The sequence below is a fragment of the Hemicordylus capensis genome, chromosome 3 (assembly GCF_027244095.1).
Source record: "Hemicordylus capensis ecotype Gifberg chromosome 3, rHemCap1.1.pri, whole genome shotgun sequence".
Taxonomy (NCBI): Eukaryota; Metazoa; Chordata; class Lepidosauria; order Squamata; family Cordylidae; genus Hemicordylus; species Hemicordylus capensis.
Window position 1 is genome coordinate 344158702 of NC_069659.1, and position 23751 is coordinate 344182452.

At 44.2% G+C, this 23751-nt stretch overlaps 1 protein-coding gene across 2 annotated transcripts in view; it reads right to left on the reverse strand.

Moving 5' to 3' along the window:
* Positions 1–290: 290 nt before the first annotated feature.
* CCDC39 (coiled-coil domain containing 39) overlaps positions 291–23751 on the reverse strand; it is a 48199-nt gene continuing 24738 nt past the window's right edge. Inside the window, exons 13-20 of one of the 2 annotated variants that reach the window (XM_053305973.1) lie at positions 23182–23390; positions 15872–15995; positions 14842–15001; positions 12351–12457; positions 8934–9074; positions 8583–8762; positions 7849–7937; positions 291–646 (exon numbers count right to left, since the gene is read on the reverse strand). In XM_053305973.1, the coding sequence (XP_053161948.1) occupies positions 493–646; positions 7849–7937; positions 8583–8762; positions 8934–9074; positions 12351–12457; positions 14842–15001; positions 15872–15995; positions 23182–23390 (1164 nt within the window). In that variant the 3' untranslated portion in view covers positions 291–492. Of the gene's footprint in view, positions 647–3267; positions 4022–7848; positions 7938–8582; positions 8763–8933; positions 9075–12350; positions 12458–14841; positions 15002–15871; positions 15996–23181; positions 23391–23751 lie in introns of those variants that run through there. The other variant, XM_053305974.1, reaches the window with a different exon arrangement.

Here is a 23751-nt window from a genome sequence, read left to right on the forward strand (position 1 = left end):
AACAACCTAATGTCATCCCCTCCCCACACCCAAATGAAGACTTGTCAGTTTTCCAGAAGACTACTCCTGGTAGTTCCAGTGCTGATGGTTCAGTGAGAGATACAACCTAAACTACTCAGTGAGTCAGCAGGATAAAGGAAGTTTAAAGGGGGTGGAGAATGCATAGCTGTCTTAATCAGTTAAAATTCTTCTGTACAATTAGGATGACAAGCTACAAAATGATATACATCTGAAATGTTAAAGCTGCCTGCTATGATTCTTAATCATGCTACTGCAGTGATTAAATGTACTTCATTTCCAAGTTATTTTTATTAAACATTTATTGCAGTTGCCAATAACTTAGTTTTACTTGAGATCAATAACTTCTAGCTACTTACAAAGACAAAATATGCTGCAGTTCAGTAAATAAGTATCTCTAAACATGGGGCATACTCTTAAATATTTAAACTCTTAAAAGCTCTCAAGAGATTCCCTGTAGGGCAACAATAAAAACTAATATGGGCTTTTTGAATGAGAGCTTTCAGAGGTAGTAGATCGGCTAGAAAGGCGTGAAGAAACAGGGCCACTAGATCGAGGACTGGACAAAGTCAAAGAAACGACGTTAAGATGTGCTGGACTAGAAGATGAAGCAGAACTTCCAGCAGACCTAGAAGACAAAAAACATCACAATGCTTAATTATAAAATTAGGAAATTAAAACCAGGTCTCTGCATGAAACAAAACATTACATTTGTTACATTAAAGGGGACTTCTAATACTCTTAACAGTTAACATGACATCAATTAATGACAACAGAAATCCACTCCTTAACCTTGACTTCCTGACTTTACCCTTTACCAAATGGAGTCTCCCTGAAATTAGCCTCAAATTCTGAGTTGCTTTTATAGACCCAACATAAGCCTTATGGAATTATGATTTATAAATCTGTAATTTCAAGCAAAGCAGGAGCAATAGGGAAACAAAAGTCAAGGGAGAAAAAAATAAGGTGTCCCTGGAAACCTGTTCTTTCTTTAGGCAACTGTACATGTCAAATGAGACAACCCATTCCTCATAAACTGCCTGGGCTCTTCTGCAGGGACCAGAATGACACTTTGTTTTCATGTACCTAATAAGGAAGAATAATCAGCAAAGCAATATCTAATAAACTCCCACAACCGATGGTGGGACTAAACACTCAACAATGAATGATAGCTCACCAGGACCCTCCAATTCAAAAAGTAGGTACACAGCAAGTAAGAAACTGAGCTAAAAATCATCAAGTTCTTGACCCAAATTTTGACTCTGCCATGAACTCACTAGGTTACCTTGGGCAACAGACTCTTGGCACTGCTTTATCTTGTTAATACTTAAAACCACTTGTAAAGTTCTTTTGAACACCATAAAACTGTTGGCAACCTCAGGGAAGTCACAGCCTTGATTTTGCCATACTCCTGGGCATACACGCTTTTGAGGCTATTCACACGATTGAAGAAAATCGGGCTCAATTGTGAGAACCACCGGGCTCGGCTGCGAGCCCGGTGGTTCTTGAGCGGCTAACCTGCTCAAGTAGCCCACCCCTTAGCCCGGGTTTGTGGAGTGAGTGCACCGTAAACCTTGGCTATCTGATTGTGAGTAGCTGCGGTGTGGTTCCGCGGCTACTCATGAGGGGACCCCCAGAAGGGAGGCGAAAAGCCACCTCCCAGCTCCAGGGGTCTCGCCAGCATGCCCTGCGCATTTGCGCAGGGCATGCTGGAACTTGTGGAGGCCGATTGGCCCCCGCTCCCCCCAGCTGGCTCTGTCACGGAGCCGGCAATCGTGTGGGCGGCCAATCCGGCTGCTGAGGGTTCCCTCCCCGCTCACCGCCCCAAACCGGGCCTCAATGATCGTGAGACCCGGCTCCATGTCTTTGCTTTCTTCTGGTTCTGTGGTGACTGCTCAACACTCAAGCTGACTGGGAGGAAGGTTTTGCAACAAATCCGTTTTGTGCTGCTGAGTGAAATGATTTATGTAAACTGCTTTGGGAACTTTTGTTGAAAAGTGGTATATAAATATTTATTTTTTAAAAAAGAACACCCTGGCCAGGGAGATTCTAGCTCAAACTGCTGCAACCGTCATTTTGGGCACTCGCATGCAGAAGTTCTCTGGCGGCTGTGTTCCTCAACCTTCCATGTCGGCAGCCCCTGATGGTGAGTTGGGGCCCCCTACCTTGTCACCATGTGTCCCATGTTGCCCATCTGCCCCTGCCTCCTTGCCTATCTCCGCCGTTCCCTCGGGTGACTTTGACGGTTCTGAGTCTGATTCAGGCAGAGAAGAGGGGGAGTTGTCTGGGGATGAGTATGCTGTTCCAGTGCCACAAGCCCCCTATAGGTTCTTCACCTAGTCAGATTTTCCTGTTCTTCTCCACAAGGCCTGCAAGACCCAAAGGCTGGGGGCGGGGGTTGTTCCCACTGTCCCAGACAGTACTGAGAGAGATCCTGTGGTCCTGCCTTCTTTTAAAGCCCCTGAAGTGGCGGTACCCTGCCCACAACCTTTTGCGGACATTATTCAGGCTGAGTGGGATCGGCCCACAGAAAGCAAAGGGTTCCTTCCAGGGGTTAGATGCCTTTATACCACCACCAAGACTATCATGGACAGGCTTCAGGTCCCACCAGGGGATGCTGAGGTAGCCGCCTTGGTAACTGGTGCGGTCCTCCCAAAGGATGGGGATGAAGTCTTGCAGAATTAAGATTATAAGAAATGTGATGCTGCTCTGTGCAGGTCACATGAGGTCTCCGCTCTATCTATATGGGCCTCCATGGCTAACTCTATTTTTGCTCATGCATCAGTGCTCTGGATTAAGGAGTTTGCACCCCTGGTTCCGCCTGAGTGGACAGCTCTGAGGCAGAAACTTAACAAGCTGGGCAAAGCCTCCGCCTTTATGGCAGACAGCTCTCTGGAGGCGGCCCAGTTGTCAGTCAGGGCTGTGGCCTCTGATATCACGGTCCGTCGCCATTTATGGCTTAAAAATTGGAAAGTGGACCAAAAGTCGAGGTGTAATCTGGCTAACTCTGCCTTTAAGGGGGGCAAGTTGTTTGGCGAGGCTCTAGAGCCGGTCTTGATTGAGACTAAGGACAAGAAGAAGGATCGTAAACATGTTTCTTCCAATCCTCCTTCCTCCAGGGCTTTCAAGTCTAATTTTCGTCCCTGTCAGGCGAAGCATGACAGATCTGCCTGGACAAGACCACAGGGATCCTTTCGGGACAACACGCAGCCAAGATACCAGCAACTCGGCAACCACCCAAAGCCCGAGTTCATTTTTAAAAAAATAAGAATTTTTATTAAGAAATAGACCAAAGAGGACAAAGACAAATCACCATAAAAACAATTTAAAACCAATCATTCATGATGAAAAACCATTTTTCTAATTAATTACATCAGTATAGAAAAAGTATCTAGAACAAGATAAAGCAAAAGAAATTCAGACTCTTAGAATTGTAAAGTCTAATCTGATCAGCTTCTTGTAAGTTACATATCAAAAACACTAAGTCAAATCCAGAAAATGGGAACAAAGTTTGACCATAATGGATATAACCTACTTCATAGGGTTGTTGTGAAAGAGAAACTCAAGTATGTAGTACACCGCTCTGGGCTCCTTGGAGGAAGAGCGGGATATAAATGTAAATAATAACAACAATAACAATAATATATTATTATTATTAATATTAGGCTCAGTTTGTCAGAAACTGCTGCTCCGTCCCCATCCTGATGTCCTCAGTCTAAGTCAGCTGCAGGGCATGATGGTGTCGACCATCGGGATTGTGCCCTGGGCCCGTTTCCACTCTTGGTCCCTCCAGTGGCTTCTTCTGCCCCTTCAGGACCTGGTGGTAGTCAAGTCCAGAATCAGGGTCCCTCTCAGCCCTCTGGTTCGGCAGTCCTTGGGGTGGTGGATGTCCTCAGCAATCTGCAGGGGTGTGAACTTCTTGTCGGTCAGCCGTGTCATAGTAACTACAGACGCCAGCCTACAGGGCTGGAGAGGATACTGCCACCACCAAGTGGCTCAGGTTCTAAGGACACCAGAGGAACATCTGCAGTCAATCAATTGGCTGGAACTCCATGCAATCCGCTATGCCCTTGCACAATTCCTTCCCACAGTTCACAATCACCACGTTTTAGTGAAGACTGACAGTGCGACAGCCAAAGCGCATGTCAATCGATGCGGGGGGGACGGGATGTGACGGGGACACACAAAATCCTGGCCTCTGATGCGTGAGACCTCTCTTCTGTTGCACTGGGCGGATGGAGCGGAACTTGTGTTTGCTGGAAGCCGCTCACGCCAGTGCAGTGCAGATTAGCTGAGTCACTCTCAGTTAGACCAGGCGGAGTGGTCTCTAGACGACCAGGTTTTCCAAAGGGTCATAGAATGGTTTGGAACCCCCCTCATGGACCTGTTTGCAGCCCCATCTAATGCCAAGGTGCATCACTTCCTCTCCAGATACCTGTCCCTGGGGGCTGAAGGAGTGGATGCCCTACTAATTTCCTGGCCCCAGGGCTTGCTCTACACCTTTCCTCCCCCGCCCATCCTCTGCCAGACCGTCCAAAGGCTTCGTCAGCTGAGGGTGGAAGTCATTCTCGTGGGCCCTCATTGGCCACGCCGACCTTGGTTTTTGGATCTGGTTGCTCTGTCTCTCGAACCTCCGATGTCTCTCAGGTCCAACCCTAATCTTCTCCACCAAGGACCTGTGTTCCATCCAGACCCGGAGTGGCTCGATCTCTACGCTTGGAGATTGAGCGGAGCAAGCTAGACAATTGTGGCTATTCTTCTGCTGTCCGTGAAACTATCCTTGCTTCTAGGCGCCCTCCCACTGTCAGGGTGCCTCAATCTACCTGGCAGGCTTTTTCCATCTGGTGTGACTCAGTTGGGGTGGAGCCTTTATCAGCGTCACTAGTTCAGGTTCTGGGGTTCCTGCAAGTGGGTCTGGATAGCGGGCTCCGGCCCAACACGCTCCAGCGTCAGATGTTCACCATTTCGTCCACGCTTCAGGTTCTGGGAGTTCCCTCCTTGTCTGGGCACCATCATGTTCAGAGGTTCCTGAAAGGGGCAGCAGCTCTTAAGCCCCCTCCTATCCATCAGTTTCCTACATGGGACTTGAACCTGGTTCTCAGGGTTCTTACAAAGGCTCCCTTTGAGCCCCTAAGGATGGTGGTGTTGCATCTCCTCACCCTAAAAGTTCTATATTCAGTGGCCATCACCTCTGCCCATCGGTTAATTCCCTGTTCCACAGAGCCCAGGAGCTTATGCTCCCTTCTTTTTGTCCCAGCCCCTCCTCTCCTAAGGAAAAGGAATGGCATACCCTGGATGTGCGCAGGGCAATTTGTATCTATCTAAGGCGCACCAAGACCTTTAGGGTCTCTGAGTCCTTTTGTCTCTTTCCGAGATTGTTCCCTGGGCAAGAAGGTAGCTATGTCTACTCTAGCATGCTGGATCAACCAGTGCATACAGTTGGCTTACATAACGGTTCGTGTGGCCGTGCCAGAGGGGATCACTGCTCACTCAACTCGAAGTGTGGCTTCTTCCGCTGCCCTTGCTACCCTAGTGCCTCTGGCTGATATTTGTAGAGCCACCACCTGGGCCTCTCTTTCTACCTTTGTTCGTCATTATAAAATTCACAATTGGGTTTCTGCTGATGCCTCTTTTGGCTGGCGAGTATTGAAGCGGGTAGTCCCTCCTTAGGACCAGACTCTGCTTCCCGCTCAACTTTGATAGCGGCTATGGTATATCCCATAATATTCTCAGTTGCAATCCTCTTCTGAGGGAGAATAAATTGTTGGCACTCATCTGAATGGTTATTCTCAGAAGTATGGATTGCATCCGACCTGCCCGCTTGTTCATCCAGTGTCTCCGCCCCCCCACCGCCTTTATCCAGCTTTTCACTGTCCCCTATATATTTGTGGGGAGGTGTCTTTCCTCGGGGGTGGTGTGTCTCCCCGAGGAGTTTGAGTTAGTATTTGAGCTTTGCTTGGTTTATTGTTCAGCTCATCTTGGGAGTTTCTCTGTTGCCTTACCAGGCTGCTGGGTCTCTCTTAGCTTTCTGTGTATCTCTTATCCTTTCTGAATTAGCAGGAGCATCGGCGAGCTAGTTACCGACTGAAGGCTGAGGGGCTTGCCCCTCCCTCCTGGAAGGAGGAAAAGCTCTCTGATTGGGCCTGTCTTGGAGCAGGAGGTCATGGCAACTCATAATACTCTCAGATGCAGTGAGGAAAATGACCATTCAGGTGAGTGCCAATGATTCATTCCCAGGCTTTTAAAGCTTCTAGCTACTTTACATAGTCCTGCCTCTGGAGCATTTAGGAAGGATAACTCACATGAGATGTCCTCAAATCTAGCACCAAAGAAGACTTAACTGTAAGTAACCAATGCTCCTTCCTAGTCTACCCCCACCCCCAAAGTTCCTCCTTGTATGTTTGTAAGACAGAGCAGAAGGCATTTTTATTTTATGATTAAGTTGGGCTATGTGCTTGACATTAGTTTCAGGATCACCAAGCTGGTCATGTTCCTTGGCCTTTCTGATAGGTGTTTTCAGCTTTCCAGATAGCTGTTTTCAGTCATGTTCCAGTCAAGTACTCAGATCCTCCCACACTCCCACCCAGATTTAGGTACACCTTTCAATCTGTAAATGTCAAACTATATTTTCTATAGTGGCTTGGCAGGTCGGTTCCCCATTTCAGGCGGGTCTCTTCCTCACTTTTGCTGAAAACAGGGTTCAGAAACAGAATGTGCTCACAACGTTCTGCATGAGGTGGTCGTTACACTCATGATGCAGTTTCATTTACGCAAGTTCAGAACCTAACCAATAAATTTATATGTCAAAGGGGGTGACAAATTGGAATATAGGTCATCAATGGTCAAGATTAAATCGACCAATCATTATTAGGAAAAGTGGAAAAGAAATGATGTGTGGGTGACCAGTCAAAAAGGTATATAAGTTAAGGTCTGTTAGAGGGAGAGGTAATTAATTAATTAATTAAGCAAGTACCAGGTGCCAGGCAGAAGAGGAGAAAGGAGAAGAACAGAGAAAGTGGTTTTTTTTTTCTCGGCAAGGAGGAGGGAAAAGGAAATTCAGAGACTTAACCACAAGGTATGACCACAGAGCCGGTGGGGGGTGGGGGGGGACATTAATCTTGAGCTGTTAACTTCGGTTTTATATCAGAGACATTGGCTGTTCCTACATCCTGAAAACCGCTCTGGGTGAGAAATAAAATGCTGTTAACCTCTTACTTTGCTTGTGCTTGTGCTTTTGTGAATCTTGGGGGATCATAACAGTCAGCCTTTAGCGAGAACCGGCATTCCTCCATTTGAGTGTCTCCGAGCTTTCCATTTCTCCCTTTTGCAAGGAAGGGGAGGCTTTGAGGCATCTCAAATATCATTTACATAACTGGTGTCCCGTAGGGGGAACCACCAATTCTTACCACCTTCATGAAACATGTAAGAGAGATACATGTTTCATGAAGGTGGTAATGGCAGCAGGCTCTTAGTCTGATGAGTCATTCCTGCTGAAAAGTAAACTGCATGAGTCGAAGGATCATCCCTCCTAGTGTGAAGGCAGGATAAAAATGGAGTGAAAGCTCTGCTAGTAGAACATTTTCCTTTTTAGTTCCCTTTTCAGACTGCTGGACCACTAATGGGCTAACACCCCCACCCCCACTGCTGAACTTCCAAGTCACTATAGTGTTCCCTTCCAACTCCTGCCAAGTGTCTTGCTGGGAAAGCTGAGTTCCCCCCCGCACGCACACACTCCAACATAACCCATGCCTGTCCCACTTGGATCAGTAAAGTATTTGCTATTCATTTGGAAGCAGATTTCATTATAAACCTCATAATACTAGAACTTACATGCTTGAGGATGAGCTCCGAGCAGATACTGGTCGAATACTGGGACGAGAACGCATACTTGCTGATGCTGTAGGAAGTTCTAAGGAAGCCTAAAAGTCAGAAATATATACTGGAGATTATAGTAGGCCACAGTTCAAAATAAACCAGTGTTTTTGTTTATTATATTACTACTAGTATTTTGAAGCCCGTTAAAATAACGGGCGCTAGTACCTTTATGGAGTGTGTGACTGGCAGCTCAGCAGCGACCCAGCTGCCGCCGTCTCCTGTCCGTCCCGCCGCGGCCCCCGCCCCCTCTTGCCGAGGCCGCGGCTTCGCGGCGGCCCCCGCCGCCGCCATTGGGGCCAGTCACCCCGCCGCCGCCTCACCTGCACTCCCGCCGCCAGTTGCCCCGCCGCGGCCACCACCACCTCTGGCCGTGGCCGTGGCTCCGCTGCCACCTCGCCCGCACTCTCCTCCCGGCGTGGGCGGCGGAGGCCACTTCTCCTTCTCCCAGCCCCAACATGGCCGCCTGGTGTCGGCGGCCGTGTCTCCCTCGGTCTGTTCTGGGCATGCGCTCCGCGCATGCCCAGAACAGCCCAGGGAGGCACGGACAGACGCCTTGGTGTCCGTCCACGGACGGACGCCAAGGCTTTTATTAGAGAGGATGGAATTGCATTATGTGGTTTGAATTAGGAACAGTGCATGCAAATCTCTAAAGTGAGTTCTCAAAGATAGAAGCCAAGACAAAATGTTACCTGTTCAAAGTATGTATGAAGGGCTGCCTCTAAATCTGGATTTTCTTCTGAAATGTCAAACAGCATTTTATCTATGGATCTACAGAAGTCTTTCAGTTCACGAAGTTCAATATCTTGTTCTTCAAATGTTTCTGTCTGGCTTTTCTTCAATGCTCTGACATCTCGTGATAGTCGAGAAACCTTTTTTAGCCATGAAATAATTACAAGCATTGCTTAATGAAAACGGTAAGAATGGAAATAAATGTTTATAGTATATTGGCAGTAACTTGCAATGTTGATCTCTTAATTCTGTAATTTGCTTATACTTTTAGTGCATAGCTGAATGTACTGGTTAATTTAACGTAAACCAACCTGTTTTGTGACTCTTTGCAGTTTTGGCTTCTGCTCTTTTGTTTCTTTAGTTAACTGTAAAATGCGTAATTGTTTCTCTTTTAATTTTTCTGTGTGGGCTGCCTCTTCTCTCAGAAGAGCATTAAGAGTACTTTCCATGCTCTGGAAAGATAAAAAAATCATGAACAATCTTGTTTGAAATGGCTTTTAAAATAAATTTTAAAGAACACTACAGTAAGAGCAAGAATATATTTGTATATTATCTGTTTCAGGAGTCATATCAGCTCTCAAAAATCATAGCCATTCCTAAGAGATACAGAGCAGAGATTAGACAACTCTTTAATTTATATCTCACTCTTCCAAGATTCAGGCTGGTGTACAATGTCAAACACTGGTTTAGAATTTAAATACTGTTAAACGCAAACATACTAGACTAATAGGATCTACACATTTGTGATTTTCTACATGTGGTAGGAGGCAGATCATGGCTTGTATTACCAACTTCTGATGTAGCTGGTCCATCTAACATTTACATGTGCGTTTTGTATACACTGACTTTAGTATACAGATCATGTGTGTTTGGCCTACACATACTGAGCTATATGCCATTGCGGTAATAGAGGATGGAGTGAGTTTGCAGAATCTTGTTTTGCCACACCACATATAGAAAAAAATGTTTCGCAGGCATTATAGAGTGGCTTTGAGGAGACCAAATGTAGCGAGAGGATGCAGATGTCTTTCACAGGGCTGGCTTGCCCATTAAAGGCCTAAGTTAGGGTTAGGGTGCAAAGCCAGCAAGGGCAGCAACAGTCTAGGTCACCTAATACCCATGGTCGCCACCCTCCCAGCACAATGAAGAACCCCCACCTGCTTGCTCGCGTGCCCTTGTTGCCGTCATCTCCACCTGCCACTTTCAGGGTGAGTGGGGGTGGCGGCAGCAGTGAGGAGAGTGGGTGGGTGTTCCCCATTGCCCTCCTCACTGCCACAAAGCAGCAAGTAGCAGCAGCAAGGAGGACAGGTGCGTACTCCCCATTGTGGCCAGAAGGGCACCCAGGCGGGTCATGGGGGGTGCTTGGGTGGGCTTTGTCTGGGGTGTTCCAGACATCTGGGGTGCCTTGGGCCAGACCTAGTCTTTCACATCAACAGTTGTTAGATGGAATGTGATCAGGCATGTCTAGACACTCCTATCCTCTTTCTGGCTCCCCAACAAGTAGATTGTCTCTACAGCTTGCTTCTTTTTATTTTGTATGGCTATTTTATGCTTCTATTTTAAATCTCAGATCTGTTTTTATATTTTCGCTTATATTTTAATAATGTATTTTTTATAGTCATGTGCTAATTTCTGTGTAAACCAACTTGAGATTCTTTTAATGAAAGGTGGTATATACATTTAACAATAAATAACTATGAGTACAGGTAAGGAGGTACCTCTTACTTAATCCTGCTACAATTGGCACTGTGAGATATTTCACTCCAAGACTTTAGTCTTGTACAAATATGTGCCTGAGGGCTGTGAAACCTTCAGGCACATATTTATGCAAGCATCAAGGACTTTTGCAGCAAGGGGAGAGAGGTGAAAATGACTGCCCTCCTCTGCACTAGGGTGGCCATATGCCCTCTATGTCTATAGAAGACAGTGCTCTCTTGAGGGACCATGTCCTCTCCCCTCCATCCATGTCAACGTGTTTTTTTTGTTGGTGGGGGGTGATGTGGACCTGGGTACCCAACTGACGATCAAGTCAGGGTATATAATATAGCATGATTTGTTGGGACTGCTGCTTGGTCTGGGATTCGGCCAGCATGTTGGGTGGGCAAAAAGATTTAAAAGACCTTTTTAATGTTGCCATTGGAAAAGGTTGGGCTTTTATGCTAAGTCATATGTTCATCTATACATATAAATTAACATCTGCAGATCTTATGCAAATTAGCATCTGCTTTTGTCCTATTTTTGGCCTACTTTTGTCCTATTTTCCAATAGGCTTATGAGATCACCCGGCTATCCGTGTTTGCATCCCCTGCTATCAACTTTGCAATGCCTGGACCAATATGAACCAAATCAGGTACAGTCATAGGGACACCTCAACAGCATAGTTTGTGATGATGTTATCCACCCCAATTCAATATGGCAGAAACATAAACATTTAAGGCACAGGGGACTAACTTGTGGGCTGTCTGATTTGAACCAAATTTGGTACAGTTGTAGTGAGTGACACACAGGGACACCTCAATGATGTAGTTTGTAATGGCATCCACCCCGATCCAAGATGGCGGACGTATGAACATTTGAGACGCAAGAGACTTGTAGTACTCAATTTGAACCTAATTTGGTACAGTTGTAGAGATAGTGAAAGGAAAATAGGCAGATTAGTTTTTACTAGAATAACTTGTTTTAATGATGAATGTCCTATATAACCATTCTGCTCTGCATCTGCTCAGCTGCACAAGAAGCCTTCAGCAAAGGGATACTGAAAGCTCTTAACAACTGAATTGTGGCTGGGGATGCTGGATGTTGAGTTTAGCAACATTCAGTGGACTCAACATTAAGAATCACTGTTCAAGAGATTCAAATTTGACATAAAAACAAAGCATCCTGTAGCACCTTGAAGATGAACATTTATTTCACATAAGTTTTTGTAAAATCTGCTTCATCAAGCTTCATGCACCTGATGAAGTGAACTCTTATTTCAGCATAAGATTTTGTGGACTAAACTACTGTTTTTTATTGTAACAAAGGCCTACCCTTCTGGAAAGTTTACACAGAATCAAATTTATTTCAGCTACTATTCACACCTTTATTTTACATACAGTATAAGACGCTTACTCATTTTCAGTATTAAGGGACATATGAACATATGCAGCTGCCTTGTACTCAGTCAGACCATATGTTCATCTAGGCCAGTACTGTTTTTACTGACTTGCAGGAGCTCTCTGGGGTTTTGTACAGGGATCTTTCCTAGCTCTACCTGGAGAAGTGACTGAATGTGGGACCTCTGCATGTGCTCTACCACTGAGCTACAGTTCCATCCCCTTGGAGGATTTATACAACTCATATTTGGGAGGAAAGAAAAATTGCTCTTATAGTTGGAAAGCAATAGTTGTGTGAATTCTCACTAAGAAATAAGATTAGAGGTTCCTAAAGTCAGTGGTGAGGGCCAGGGTGAGGGCCATATTTGAAAAACAGAACCAGCTTGGGAAATAATTCCTCTCCAGCACCAGCCTATATGATTAAAATTGCTCACTTAAACCAGCTGTGTGCATGTAGAGAGGGGGTGTTTGGATTATGTGCATGCACACCCCTACGCATGCAACAAAGGAACACGTTTGAATAGCACTGGGGCATTTGTGAAACTCATCATAATGGACTTCTTCTGGGTGTGTCCCCCTCTTGGGGCCAAAGCATCATCTAAGTCTAAATCTAGATAGGAATTATACTTTTACCTGGATATCTTCCTGGAGCTCCTTGATCTGCCTTCTCTTGTATCTGTATTTTTCATCAGCTGCTCTTTTCTCTTCTTCCAGCTTCACCTTTTCGTCATGCTCCTCACCTATAAAAGACCTGGATTTTGTGCTTCATGTTGGACAGGGTGTATACACTCCAGCTACAAAGACGGTTTTGACTTTTCACAATAACATAAGAAATAATACATGAAATAATACATGTGGACTCCGGTGTGGTCAAATCTTCACAAGCTGACTTTTTAAGCAATCTGGATAATATGCAATGAACTGGACTGAACAAATGCACATGAACCAATGAAAATATAATGCTAACCATTAACTGTTTTTCAGTGCTGGTTATCATTATGTCCGCAGCAGCCCAATAACTTTTAACAGAAATTGCCTGATTTGTCTTAAGTTGTGGAGATCCTTGAAAATTTATTTGTGAAGGTGATATAAATATAAGAGAACCAGTAGAGGGAGCACAAGTTAAAAGCAAATATTCTCTCTCTCCCTAGAGCTATGCTGAATATTACTTAACATTCAGTTTCAAATGATTTGGGGAGACTGAGCTGCCATTTAGGCTAGTGTTTTCCAGGTGCTATGATATTTTAGTCTGTCAATTAGGATTAGGAATGTTTTTGTCTTCCTAGGGAAAAAAGCAGGACGATCTTCACCTGTAAGCAAACTCACATTTTATTTCAAGTGCTTCTAAAGGAATAGTGTCAGAGGTGTCCAATCTTTGAAGTCTCAACTGCCAACTATTCTGTTGAGTCTCTCCCATAGTATTATTTATTTATTTTTCAAATTTGTAGACTGCCCTGTCTCCTGGGCAGTTTATGACAACAAAACAGATTAAAAATAAAAACGATGAAACAATTTAACAGGAATATGGTGAGCCACATCAGGCCTGCCAAGCCTCTCTGATCAGTCTGCTGACCATCTTCTGCCTCCCCTCTGTTGGCATTGCCCCCACCGCTTGTGCTTGCCTGGGACATACTGGATGGAATCATGGAGGCTGGGCCTGTTGCATCATCTGCCACCAAAGCATGCACGTATGTGGAAAGGTGATGGCCCTGGGACAACAGGCTGGGAAAAGGGCTGCCTGAGAACCCAAGTAAATTCTGCTTACTACTGGAAATTACAGAGAATCTTACAGTTTTTGTCTCTGACAATCCTGCTGCACTCACAATCTGTCTTTGAATTGAAGAGTTTACATGTAAACTTAAATGTATGTAAAATCTCATTTTTTACATAATACTGTCTACTCCTTCCAGCCTTCCATCCCATTTATAGCCTGCCCTTATTCCTACAATGCCTGATTTAGCCTTGCAATCACCCTAGGAGGTAAGTTATGATGGTAATTATTTGTTCAAGGTCACCCAGTGATCTTGATGGCGAAGCAGGGATTTGAATTCAAATTTGTGCAGTCCAAAACTTCATCCACTACATCACACTTGTTCTATCTAGTTTTCCTGTTCTGACTTCAAAAGAACTAATATGGCATAATGTAAAATTACATTTAAACATGTTTGTGCCAGTGCAGGTGGAAGGTTCACTGCCTTGAATCCAAAGATGCATTACCTCTAGAGGAAGATTCTTTCTATTAGAGAAAAGGTACCTCTGGAACCAACTGACCTTCTTAGCCTACTTTCCAGAAGACTTATGAGATCACCCGGCATTCCATGTGTGTCCCCACCTCCACCCGCTTTGCAATGCCTGGACCAATATGAACCAAACCAGGTACAGTTTTTGGGACACACAGAGACACCTCAATGGTGTAGTTTATGATGATGACATCCACCCTGAATCAAGATGGCGGAAGTGTAGAAGTGCAAGTGGGCTTACCTGTGGACCGTCTAACATATTTGAAACAAATTTGCTATAGAGGTAGGGACACATAGGGACAGTTCAAGGGCACAGTTTATAACAATGTCATCCACCCTGATTCAAGATAGTGAACACATGAGCGTTTGAGGTGTGTGTGGGAACTGATTTGGACCAAATTTTTTACAGTTGTAGGGACACATAGGAACACCTCAAAGACATAGTTTGAATTGCTGTCATCCACCCCAATTCAAGATAGCAATAGCACTTACATTTATATACCGCTTTATAGCCAGAGCTCTCTAAGCGGTTTACAATGATTTAGCATATTGCCCCCAACATTCTGGGTACTCATTTTACTGACCTCGGAAGGATGGAAGGCTGAGTCAAACTTGAGCCCCTGGTCAGGATCGAACTTGTAACGTTCTGGTTACAGGGCGGCAGTTTTACCACTGCGCCATCCACCAAGATGGTGGATGTATGAACATTTGAGGCACAAGCGTGCTAGCTTGTGAGCTGCCTAACTCATTTGGACCAAAATGATAGTGAAAGGAAAGAAGGCAGATTAATTAATTCTTACTGGAAGAACTTGTTTTCTTTGCTCTCGTGTCCTGAATTTATGTTGCTATTTCTAACTTCCACAATTACAACAATTTCTGCTTACTTTTCTCTGTGACCTTCTTGTAGGCGTTTCGATAGTTGCTATTGCAGTTATTAAGCACTTGCAGAGTATTCTCTAGGGCTAGGCATTCTTTCTCTGCTTGCTGGATCTTTGCATCCAAAGTGTCTCCTTCACGCTGAAGATCTTCCTTTTCCTGGGCAGCCTTAACATAAAAGATAGAATTCAGAGTTTAAAGATTAAACCTCCATATTCTGGGAATGCCTTTCTGTTGGGTATTTATTTATTACTGACTCAAATGTCAGAAAGGGATAAGACATAAGGATTTTAATACAACTACTTATGTAATCAAAAATGCTTAATTTCAGTCTTGGGTCAAGATTGAATCATGAAGTCATCTGTAAAGTCCATCAGGCTTATCTGAAGCAGTAAGGCAAATGACTGGTATCAATAATGGAAAACCAGAAGATGCAAATTAATCAACTAAGCAATGTGAATCAATCCCACACTAGATGGAGGCAGGATAGCTAGCAGTGAAACATGGCTTAAGATGCGGTATTATCAGTATGGAAGGAGATAAAGGTGAAAATTGAGAGAGAAATGATAATTCTACTAGGGATGTGCACAGAACTGGTTTGGAAGCCCTTTATGGTCCTCCAAACCAGTTTGACAGTGGGGGTGTCTAACTTTAAAAGTGGGGGAGAGTGCACTTACCCCTCCTGCTACTTTCCCTCAGCCGGCATCCATTTTTATCAAAGCCCATCAGGCGGCAGAGTACCTCCCTGCTGCCCCGTTGTCAGGATATGACTGGAAGTCTCCGATGCGCTGGTGTGCCAGATACTTCCGGTCATATCTGGACAATGGGGTAGCAGGGAGGTATGCTGCTGCCCCGATGGGCTTTGATAAAAATGGATGCCAATGGAAGAAAAGCAGTGGGTGGAGTAAGTACACCCTTCCCTGCTCTTAAAGCAGCACCCACGCCACCTTCGAGCCTCCCCTGCACGGTTCCGTGCACATCCCTAAATTCTACCAGGAGTGTTCAAGATGATAGGCAGTATCTAAGCAGGAATGTTACCTTGACGACATAATAAGTCTGAGTTTTCTCCTCTTCTCCTTCTGGAGGCATCATGACGATAGTAATGATTTCATATCTGCCTTTCAGCTTCTCAATTTTACTCAGTCGCTCATGAAACTCAGTACTAATTTGAAAGGGAAAATTCAAAGACTAACTCAGATGTTTGAGAGGAAAAAACAATTATACTCATGAGCCAATTTTCATTGGACAGCATTTAGTTGCTGATAACGCTGCTTGCCAGGGCTGCTGAAGATGCACAGGAAGCCTCAACGCTTTTAAGAATGAATGACTGTGCAAGCAGCGCTACCTTGGTTATTCCCGTTATGAATGGGAATAACTGTAGCAGCATTGCTTGTGCAAGCACTCAGGACTGCCTGCATCTCTGCAACAGCTCCAATATGGAACATTCTGGCTCATGTCAGTCATGGTTTTCAAGGCGTGTGGTGATGCACCCTAAGAAGCCAGGTGCGGCAGCTTAAGTTCATTTGTCATCCTCTTTTGGGGGAGCCAGAAGATAAGAGTGTAAGTCCCTTCCTTCCTATTGGTGTAGCACAAAAACTACTAATGCTGTGTGTCCACCCAGTTACTGAGCTGACAGAAGTTCTGAAGGTTGGTGGGGAAAACATTTATATTTCATGGATATCTTGTTTCACTAGAGTCCTTCCTGCACTAACCATAATACCTGCTGCAGGTTTCTGAGATCTTTGCTTTGAGTCTTTTCTTTGATCTTCTTGTGGCTGATACCAACTGAAGGCAGAACTATACATGACACCCCAAATCATATACCAAAGTCAGTTCTTCTGAGGAAAAGCAGCTTTGTGTGGGGATGTATTGGAGCAGAGAAAAGCCCTTTCTTGAAGGAGCTGTTTGTTAAATATATTGGAGTCTAATATGAAGTTCCATCTTGCTATGTCCACAACAGCACTCCTGTTATATTTCAGTTAAGTTTTTTCTTCACTGTTCTCAAAGAGGTCTTTCCACATTCCCTCACCAGCTCCTTGTCCCGGGCTGAAGAACCCCACTTCAACTGCCACCACAGAGCAGCCAAGGACCATTTTGCTCTGAGGGGAGGAGAAAGGAAGTAAGGCTCATGTAAAAATGTAAATGTATGGCTTGATGTATTGTCCTTTATGTAATTTTTTTGCAAACCGCTTTGGGAGGTTCGCCTGAAAAGGGGTATATGAATGAATGAATGAAATATGTGCTTCATCTACTTGGAATGGTGAAAGTGGATTCCCCCGCCACCAAAAAATAATGCAAAATTTTGTTAATGACACTTGTGCACCAGTACACACTCCAATGAATCTGATGCAATGTTCCAAAAGGGTAGAGGAGTCTTGCTGCACCACTGTGAAATAACTGCATTTCAGGAGCACCAAGCTATTAAGTCCTGCTAAAATAAATCTACCAAATTTAGCAAAGTGCCTAATTTGAATACATGCAATGATTCAAGTTTGGTGTTAGGAAGACTTCTTTAATGAAAGAGGCAGAGGGGCAACGGCTGGCACAGGAGAACGGTAGGGGACTTCTGTTCAAATTGATCATGAGATCTATTTCTTTACTCGAGTAGACACCTCTGTGCCAAAAATCACAGAAGCAGAGCACTAAACAGGAATAAAACTTGATAGTACGTGGCACAGCTCGTACAACCTCCTCATACAAGGACCTGGTAGCAGACCTTGCACAAAGCCACCAGTCTGGATCCACGCTTGGAGAGATTCATATAGTTTATTCTTGCCTCCTAAGGAGATAGTTTGCAGACACGTATACAGTGTTGGTTGCCAGCTTTGGAGGTTCCTTGGGCAAGGTACCCCTAGTAAGCCTTCCTACCTGACAATATCTACCCTACTTGTCACTGTCTCCAGTGCCTATCCATTTGCCATCCCCCTTCTAGGTCCAATCTCCAACAAAGTCCAGAGGGACAGAGCAAGGTGATCATAAATACTCCTTTTGGTCTTGTCACACCTAGGTGAAAAACAAGTTGGTTATGTGTTACAGGTGAGCTTTTGGTGATCCATGTTTACTCACAAAATGGTACTGGGCCTGCACAGTAACCCCTGTGGAATAAATCTTCAGCTCCTCAAGGTGCTCTTGACTCCTCCCACTGTGCATTATTTTCAACAGTTAGATCGCCAGTTGCTCAGTTCCTGAATGACCACTGTGAGGATCAATGAAGTGTGGATGGATGAGGACAGGTAAGTGATTATTACTGTGGAAGCATCTAGCAGCAGGGAAAGCTGGGCAGGTCTTGTGAGTGAACATGGATCGCCAAAAGGCCTGTAACAGGTAAGCAATCTGTTAAAGATAAATCCATGTTACCTCACAAAATGGGTGATTAGCGAGCTCACCAGTGGCGGGTGCTAGGATGGTCTCTAGAACTGCCCAACCAAAGTAGGCCTCTCCCGCTGCGCTAATGTTTTTCAAATGGGAGGGCTGAAGATTAAGTTGCTGCTTTGCAAATGTCCACCATACTTATTCCAGACATATGAGCTACTGACGTGGCCATTACTCTTATAGAGTGTGCCTTGATTCTAGACAGAAGCTTAACCTTCTGTATGTTGTAGCACATTAAAACTACTTCAACTAACCAGTGTGAAAGTCTTTGTCTGGAGATGGATTGTCCTTTTCTCTTTCCCTTAAAGGAGACAAATAGTCTATGGGATTTCTGGAAACTTTTTGTTCTTTCCATATAGCACAGAATAGATCTTCTAACATCCATGGAGTAAATTGGCTTCTCCAGAGGAGTAGGTTCATGAAGAAAGAAGGGAAGACTATGTCTTAGTTTATATGAAACTCTGGACTACCTTAGGTTAAATCTGTCCTCATAAGAATTTCGGGAAGAACTTTGTGTAAGGGGAGTCAGTCCTAAGAGCTGTTAGTTTGTTCATTTACTCTACTTGCTGATGTTATGGTCACTAAAGAAGTGGTCTTTAGGGAGAGTAATTTAAGTGAAGTCAAGGCTAAAGGTTCAAAGGAAGCTCTGTTAGTGCAGAAAAGACCAACGAAAGGTTCCAGGGTTCCAGTTATTGATCCCTTTCAGGAATATTTCCAAATCAGAAGAAGAGAAAACAGATCATGCATCCCACCCCAGATGTCTTGCTGAAAGTGCAGCCATATAGACTTTTATGGAGGCATTTGACAGGCAAGATTTTTTTAATTAGTTAAGTATAAAATAATCTTTTGGATAGAGGCTTTGTAGGGATCACATCCCTTAGTTGCCGCATAGTATGTGAATCTCTTCCATTTGCATTTATAACTACATCTTATTGATTCCTTCCTTTCATTTAGGGGGACGTCATCTAAAAGTTGCGCTTCCATGCAGTAAGGGAAAGTACTTGGAGGTTGTGGTGGAAGCAGAGATGCACCTAGGTAATTTTGGAGCCTGCCCCCCTCCACCATTACAAGTTAAGCATCATCACCTAAAGGCTGATGCCCCCGCCCCTTAATATATTCCCATCCAACATATTTCTTTCTCCACTCTCCCCTGTCTCTAAAGCACCCGGCTGAGGTCACAATCACAATTGGCTGCCCAGCACAGTGCAGGCCAGCAGCAACCGCATTACCCAAGACAGATTAAAGAAAATTTGGGGGAACCTCAGGGGTTGTGGAGTCCCTGGACTTCAGCCCTGAAGTCCCGGGGTAAGAGCACCACTGAGTGGAAGACGTGAAAGAGAATGCAATGAATATTTATATACCGCTTTTAAACAACAAAAAGTTATTTATTTATATCTTTTACATAGATATAAATAAATAAATAAAATTAAATGGCTCCCTATCCCCAAAGGGCTCACAATCTCAATTTCAGTGCATGTAGCACTGCTAGTACATCTAGAAAATTTGTTAGAGAGCTTTATTGTGGGGTCCATTTCCTTTTGAGCATGGTATCGTGCACAATGAGTTCCCCAATCTTTTAATGAGGCATCTGTTACAGTTATTGAAGAAGTTGAAAGGCAGAAGTCAGTCTCCTTGGACAGAGACTGCAGTTTGGTCCATCACTGGAGGGAACAAAGTACTGGAGTTGGAAGAGTGAACCATATGTTCTGGATGTCCACAACTGGTTTGAACACTGACAATGATAGCCAATCCCTCAATATTGGGTTGGTTGTCAGTGTTGAGATACGTCTGTGCTTTGACCCTGAGTGGTTAGGAGAATGATCCCTTTTTAGAATGTCAGTGATGCCCATATTTGCTGATAACTTCAAGCCTCTTAAACATGGTCTCAGAGCGTTCTTTTTCTGAGCAGTAGATCTAAGATTCTTCCCTTGGTGAGCACTCCTATGTCAACCTCGATCCTGAGGGTTATCAGCCGACATCAAAGATGCTGAAGTTGAAGGCAGCAGTGACGGCGGCATGGGTGATGCCATGGAGTCTTAACACATTTTCATGTAAAGCAACTGTAAGCTGCAGTTCCCCGGTTTTTTTTCTTGTTTCAAGAATGACAAACCAAACTTGCAGGCTCTAACACTCTTATGTTCACCCAAACAAATTAAACACCAATCGTGCCTATCAGAGGAGGGTAGAGTCCCTCCCTACAAGAAGTATATATATATTAAAATAATTTACCATCCACTAGTACCAGTCATAATCATGATCCAAAAGAGAAACATTAAACTGTCCAAGTCCAAAAACCAGGATAAAAGTATGCCAGTAATATCTCACAGGAACAGAGTTCAATCGAGAAGCAAATTCTTCACAAGGTGAACGCTGCAGTAATTGAGAAAGAACAGAGCAACTGGTGCTCTAACCACTGAAAATAATGGATGCACCTCGTGGGTGGTGGGTGGAGTCAAGAGCACCTTGAGGAGCTGAACAGTTCTTCCACAGTGGATACTGTGCAGGCACAGGACCCATTTTGTGAGGGCCTGGGGTACCTGAGGGTCAGCAGTAGACATCATGCTGAGATGTGGGCCTCGGTAGCAGCCAAACCCTCCTGACCCCTGATGCTAGCCCTAGCCCTGCCCTAGACTGATTGCCTTATAAGATTCCATAGGCTAGTTGTGTCATCGCTGTTCCTCCCAGTGACAACAGCACTTATGCTACCAGTATATCCATTGCTGGCACCCAATCCTCCCAACTCATGGTTCTTCTCAAATCCCACAAGAAAGGAGACAAAATATGGCATTACATTGCAAATTCCTGCATCATGGGGAGCAGCCATTCCAGGAACCTTACCCAAATATTTAAAGGTCTGGCATTTCAGCCTTACAGCTGCAAAAGCTGCCCCCTGCTGATTATATCTTAATATTGCTACTGCTAGAAGAGAATAAGCAACAGCAGGAGCAACCCCAAATCAAATTATATGCAAGTGCCAATTAGTCATGTAATTATCAAAGGAAAAACACAGTTTCTGCCAGCTTGGCAAGGGGTTAAGCTCCAGTCACACTAAATCACTCTAATTTCCTATTGCGTGGGCTGTGGATGGAAGAGGGGGCGGGAAGAAAAGGCTGCCAAATCAGCTAGTAGTGTGCTCATTTCCCAGTTGGGTTTAACCACCCGCTGCACAAAGATACTTACTTCCCAGTTACTTAAAAGTTGTAGAAAACAGGACTTTGGAGCTACTGTTTTAGTTTTTCTACTTTCCAAGCAATTGTTACTTGAACCCATGTCTGATACACAGAAAAAGCTGGCTTTTGATAGCAGAACTTGACTTGAGAAGTAGGGTAAATATTTGATTGTATCTAGAATGAGGAAACCCCTATCATACATTTAGCACATTCTAGCAACCAGTTATTAGTATACACTTATCTTCTAGACAAATTGCATTAGGCAACTGGTTTTTAAAAAATCAATTTTAGAAGTTTCTGTATTGCCCACTAAAGCAAATAAACTTGACTATGAACTGAAATGGTAAGCAGAAATGTGGACTGAACAATGCTAGCTGCAAAAATGGAGAATACAAGGAGATTTGTAGTGCAATGTAAGACTATGGCCTCTAGAAATTTTAATCTTGGTGTCTAAGAATGCATGAACAGTCCTGCTAGATCAGGCCCAAGGCCCATCCTTCTTCTTGGTATACATTCCAACTGAGCTTCTAGTATTGTGGTTTTAAATAAATTCCATGCTTTCTGGAGTGATTTGACACTCCTGACTTTCCCTGTCAACTTCCTTTTTACTAGTCCCCTCGTTACTGAGAAGTTTCCTCTTAAGTCCAACATGTCTGTGTTGGACTTCCTTGACAATTCTCCACTTGCATATATGCTGAATTGGATCACACTATGGTCACTGCTACCCATTAATTTTGCAACTCTTGACATCTCGCACCAGGTCCTGGGCACCACTCATGATTAAGTCCAATGTTGCCATCCCTCTGGTTGGTTCCGCAACTAACTGTTCTAAGGCACAGTCATTTAGCATATCTAGAAATTTGGCCTCTCTCATTACCTGAATGTGAATTTACCCAGTCTATGTGTGGGTAGTTGACGTCACCCATTATTACTGCCCTTTCTCTCTTTGACGCCTCTCTTATTTGCATCTCCAATTCCAGGTCACTCTCCGTGTTGTGATCCGGAGGGTGATAGCACTTCTCGAGTAACACATTTCCTTCCAGTCCTCATAATGTTACCCATAATGATTCTGTGGAGGACTCCAGTCCATCTAGGTTTTCTAGCTTGTTGGAATCTATCCCTTTGATATACACTGCTACTGCACCCCCAATCCTCTCCTCCCTGTCCCTTCTGTAGAGTTTATATTCAGGAACAACTGTGTCCCTCTGGTTCTCGCTGTTCCACCAAGTTTCTGTTATGCCCACTATATCTATGCTTTTATTAGCACTCCAGTTTACCCATCTTCACTCGGAGGCTCCTGGCATTGGTATATGGACACATAGGAACATAGGAAACTGCCATATACTGAATCAGACCATTGGTCTATCTAGCTCAGTATTGTCTTCACAGACTGGCAGTGGCTTCTCCAAGGTTGCAGGCAGGAATCTCTCTCAGCCCTATCTTGGAGATGCTGCCAGGGAGGGAACGTGAAACCTTCTGCTCTTCCCAGAGAGGCTGCATCCCCTGAGGGGAATATCTTGCAGTGCTCACACATCAAGTCCCCCATTCATATGCAACCAGGGCAGACCCTGCTTAGCTATGGGGACAAGTCATGCTTGCTACTACAAGACTAGCTCTCCTCTACCTATACACCTATATGCTAGGTCCCTCACCTGGTGTTGGCGTTGGTGTAGTTTCAACTAATTGCTGGTGGTGTTTCAACTAATTTCAGAAAAGACTTCAGCAGCGAAAAGAGCTCTAGAATACCTTTTTCTCTTGAAAAGATAAGACCCCCTCCAAAGGTCACACAGTACACAGGGTCATTACCTTATGGTTTGACGTTCCTGCTCTACCATTCTTATCTGCGTTTCGATCATGGCTTTATGAACCTTAATTTCTGCAGTTCTTTCTTCCATTGTGGCTTGTAACTGTTGCTTTCGTTTTTCAAGAGAGAGAACTTTTTCTGCCTTATTATATAGTGTATCTCTTACACGTTTCATTTCAAGCTTTAAGAGATTGTCTTCGATCATCAAATCCTTCAGTTGACAAAAGAAAAAAATATTTCATACTAAGTCCAACTTCTTATAAAATATAACTTGTGGTTTTAACGCACAGAATAATTTGGTGTCTGAAAGCACATGAGAATTATGATGCTGGGAGACTGGAAACCCAAGCAATCTGGGGCTGCAATTTTTCAATCCTCTTTAACTAAAAACATTTGCAGCCCATCTTTCCCTCAGAACAGATGTCCCAAGGAGGATTACGAAATTTAAAAACACAAAGAAATAATTCCCATAAAGATATTTAGGTGTACCAACAGAAAAGCATTTGATTGGAAAGAAACATTTTCAGGATTAAAAAGAGGATGTCAGATGCTACTCTAGAATCACACACAGC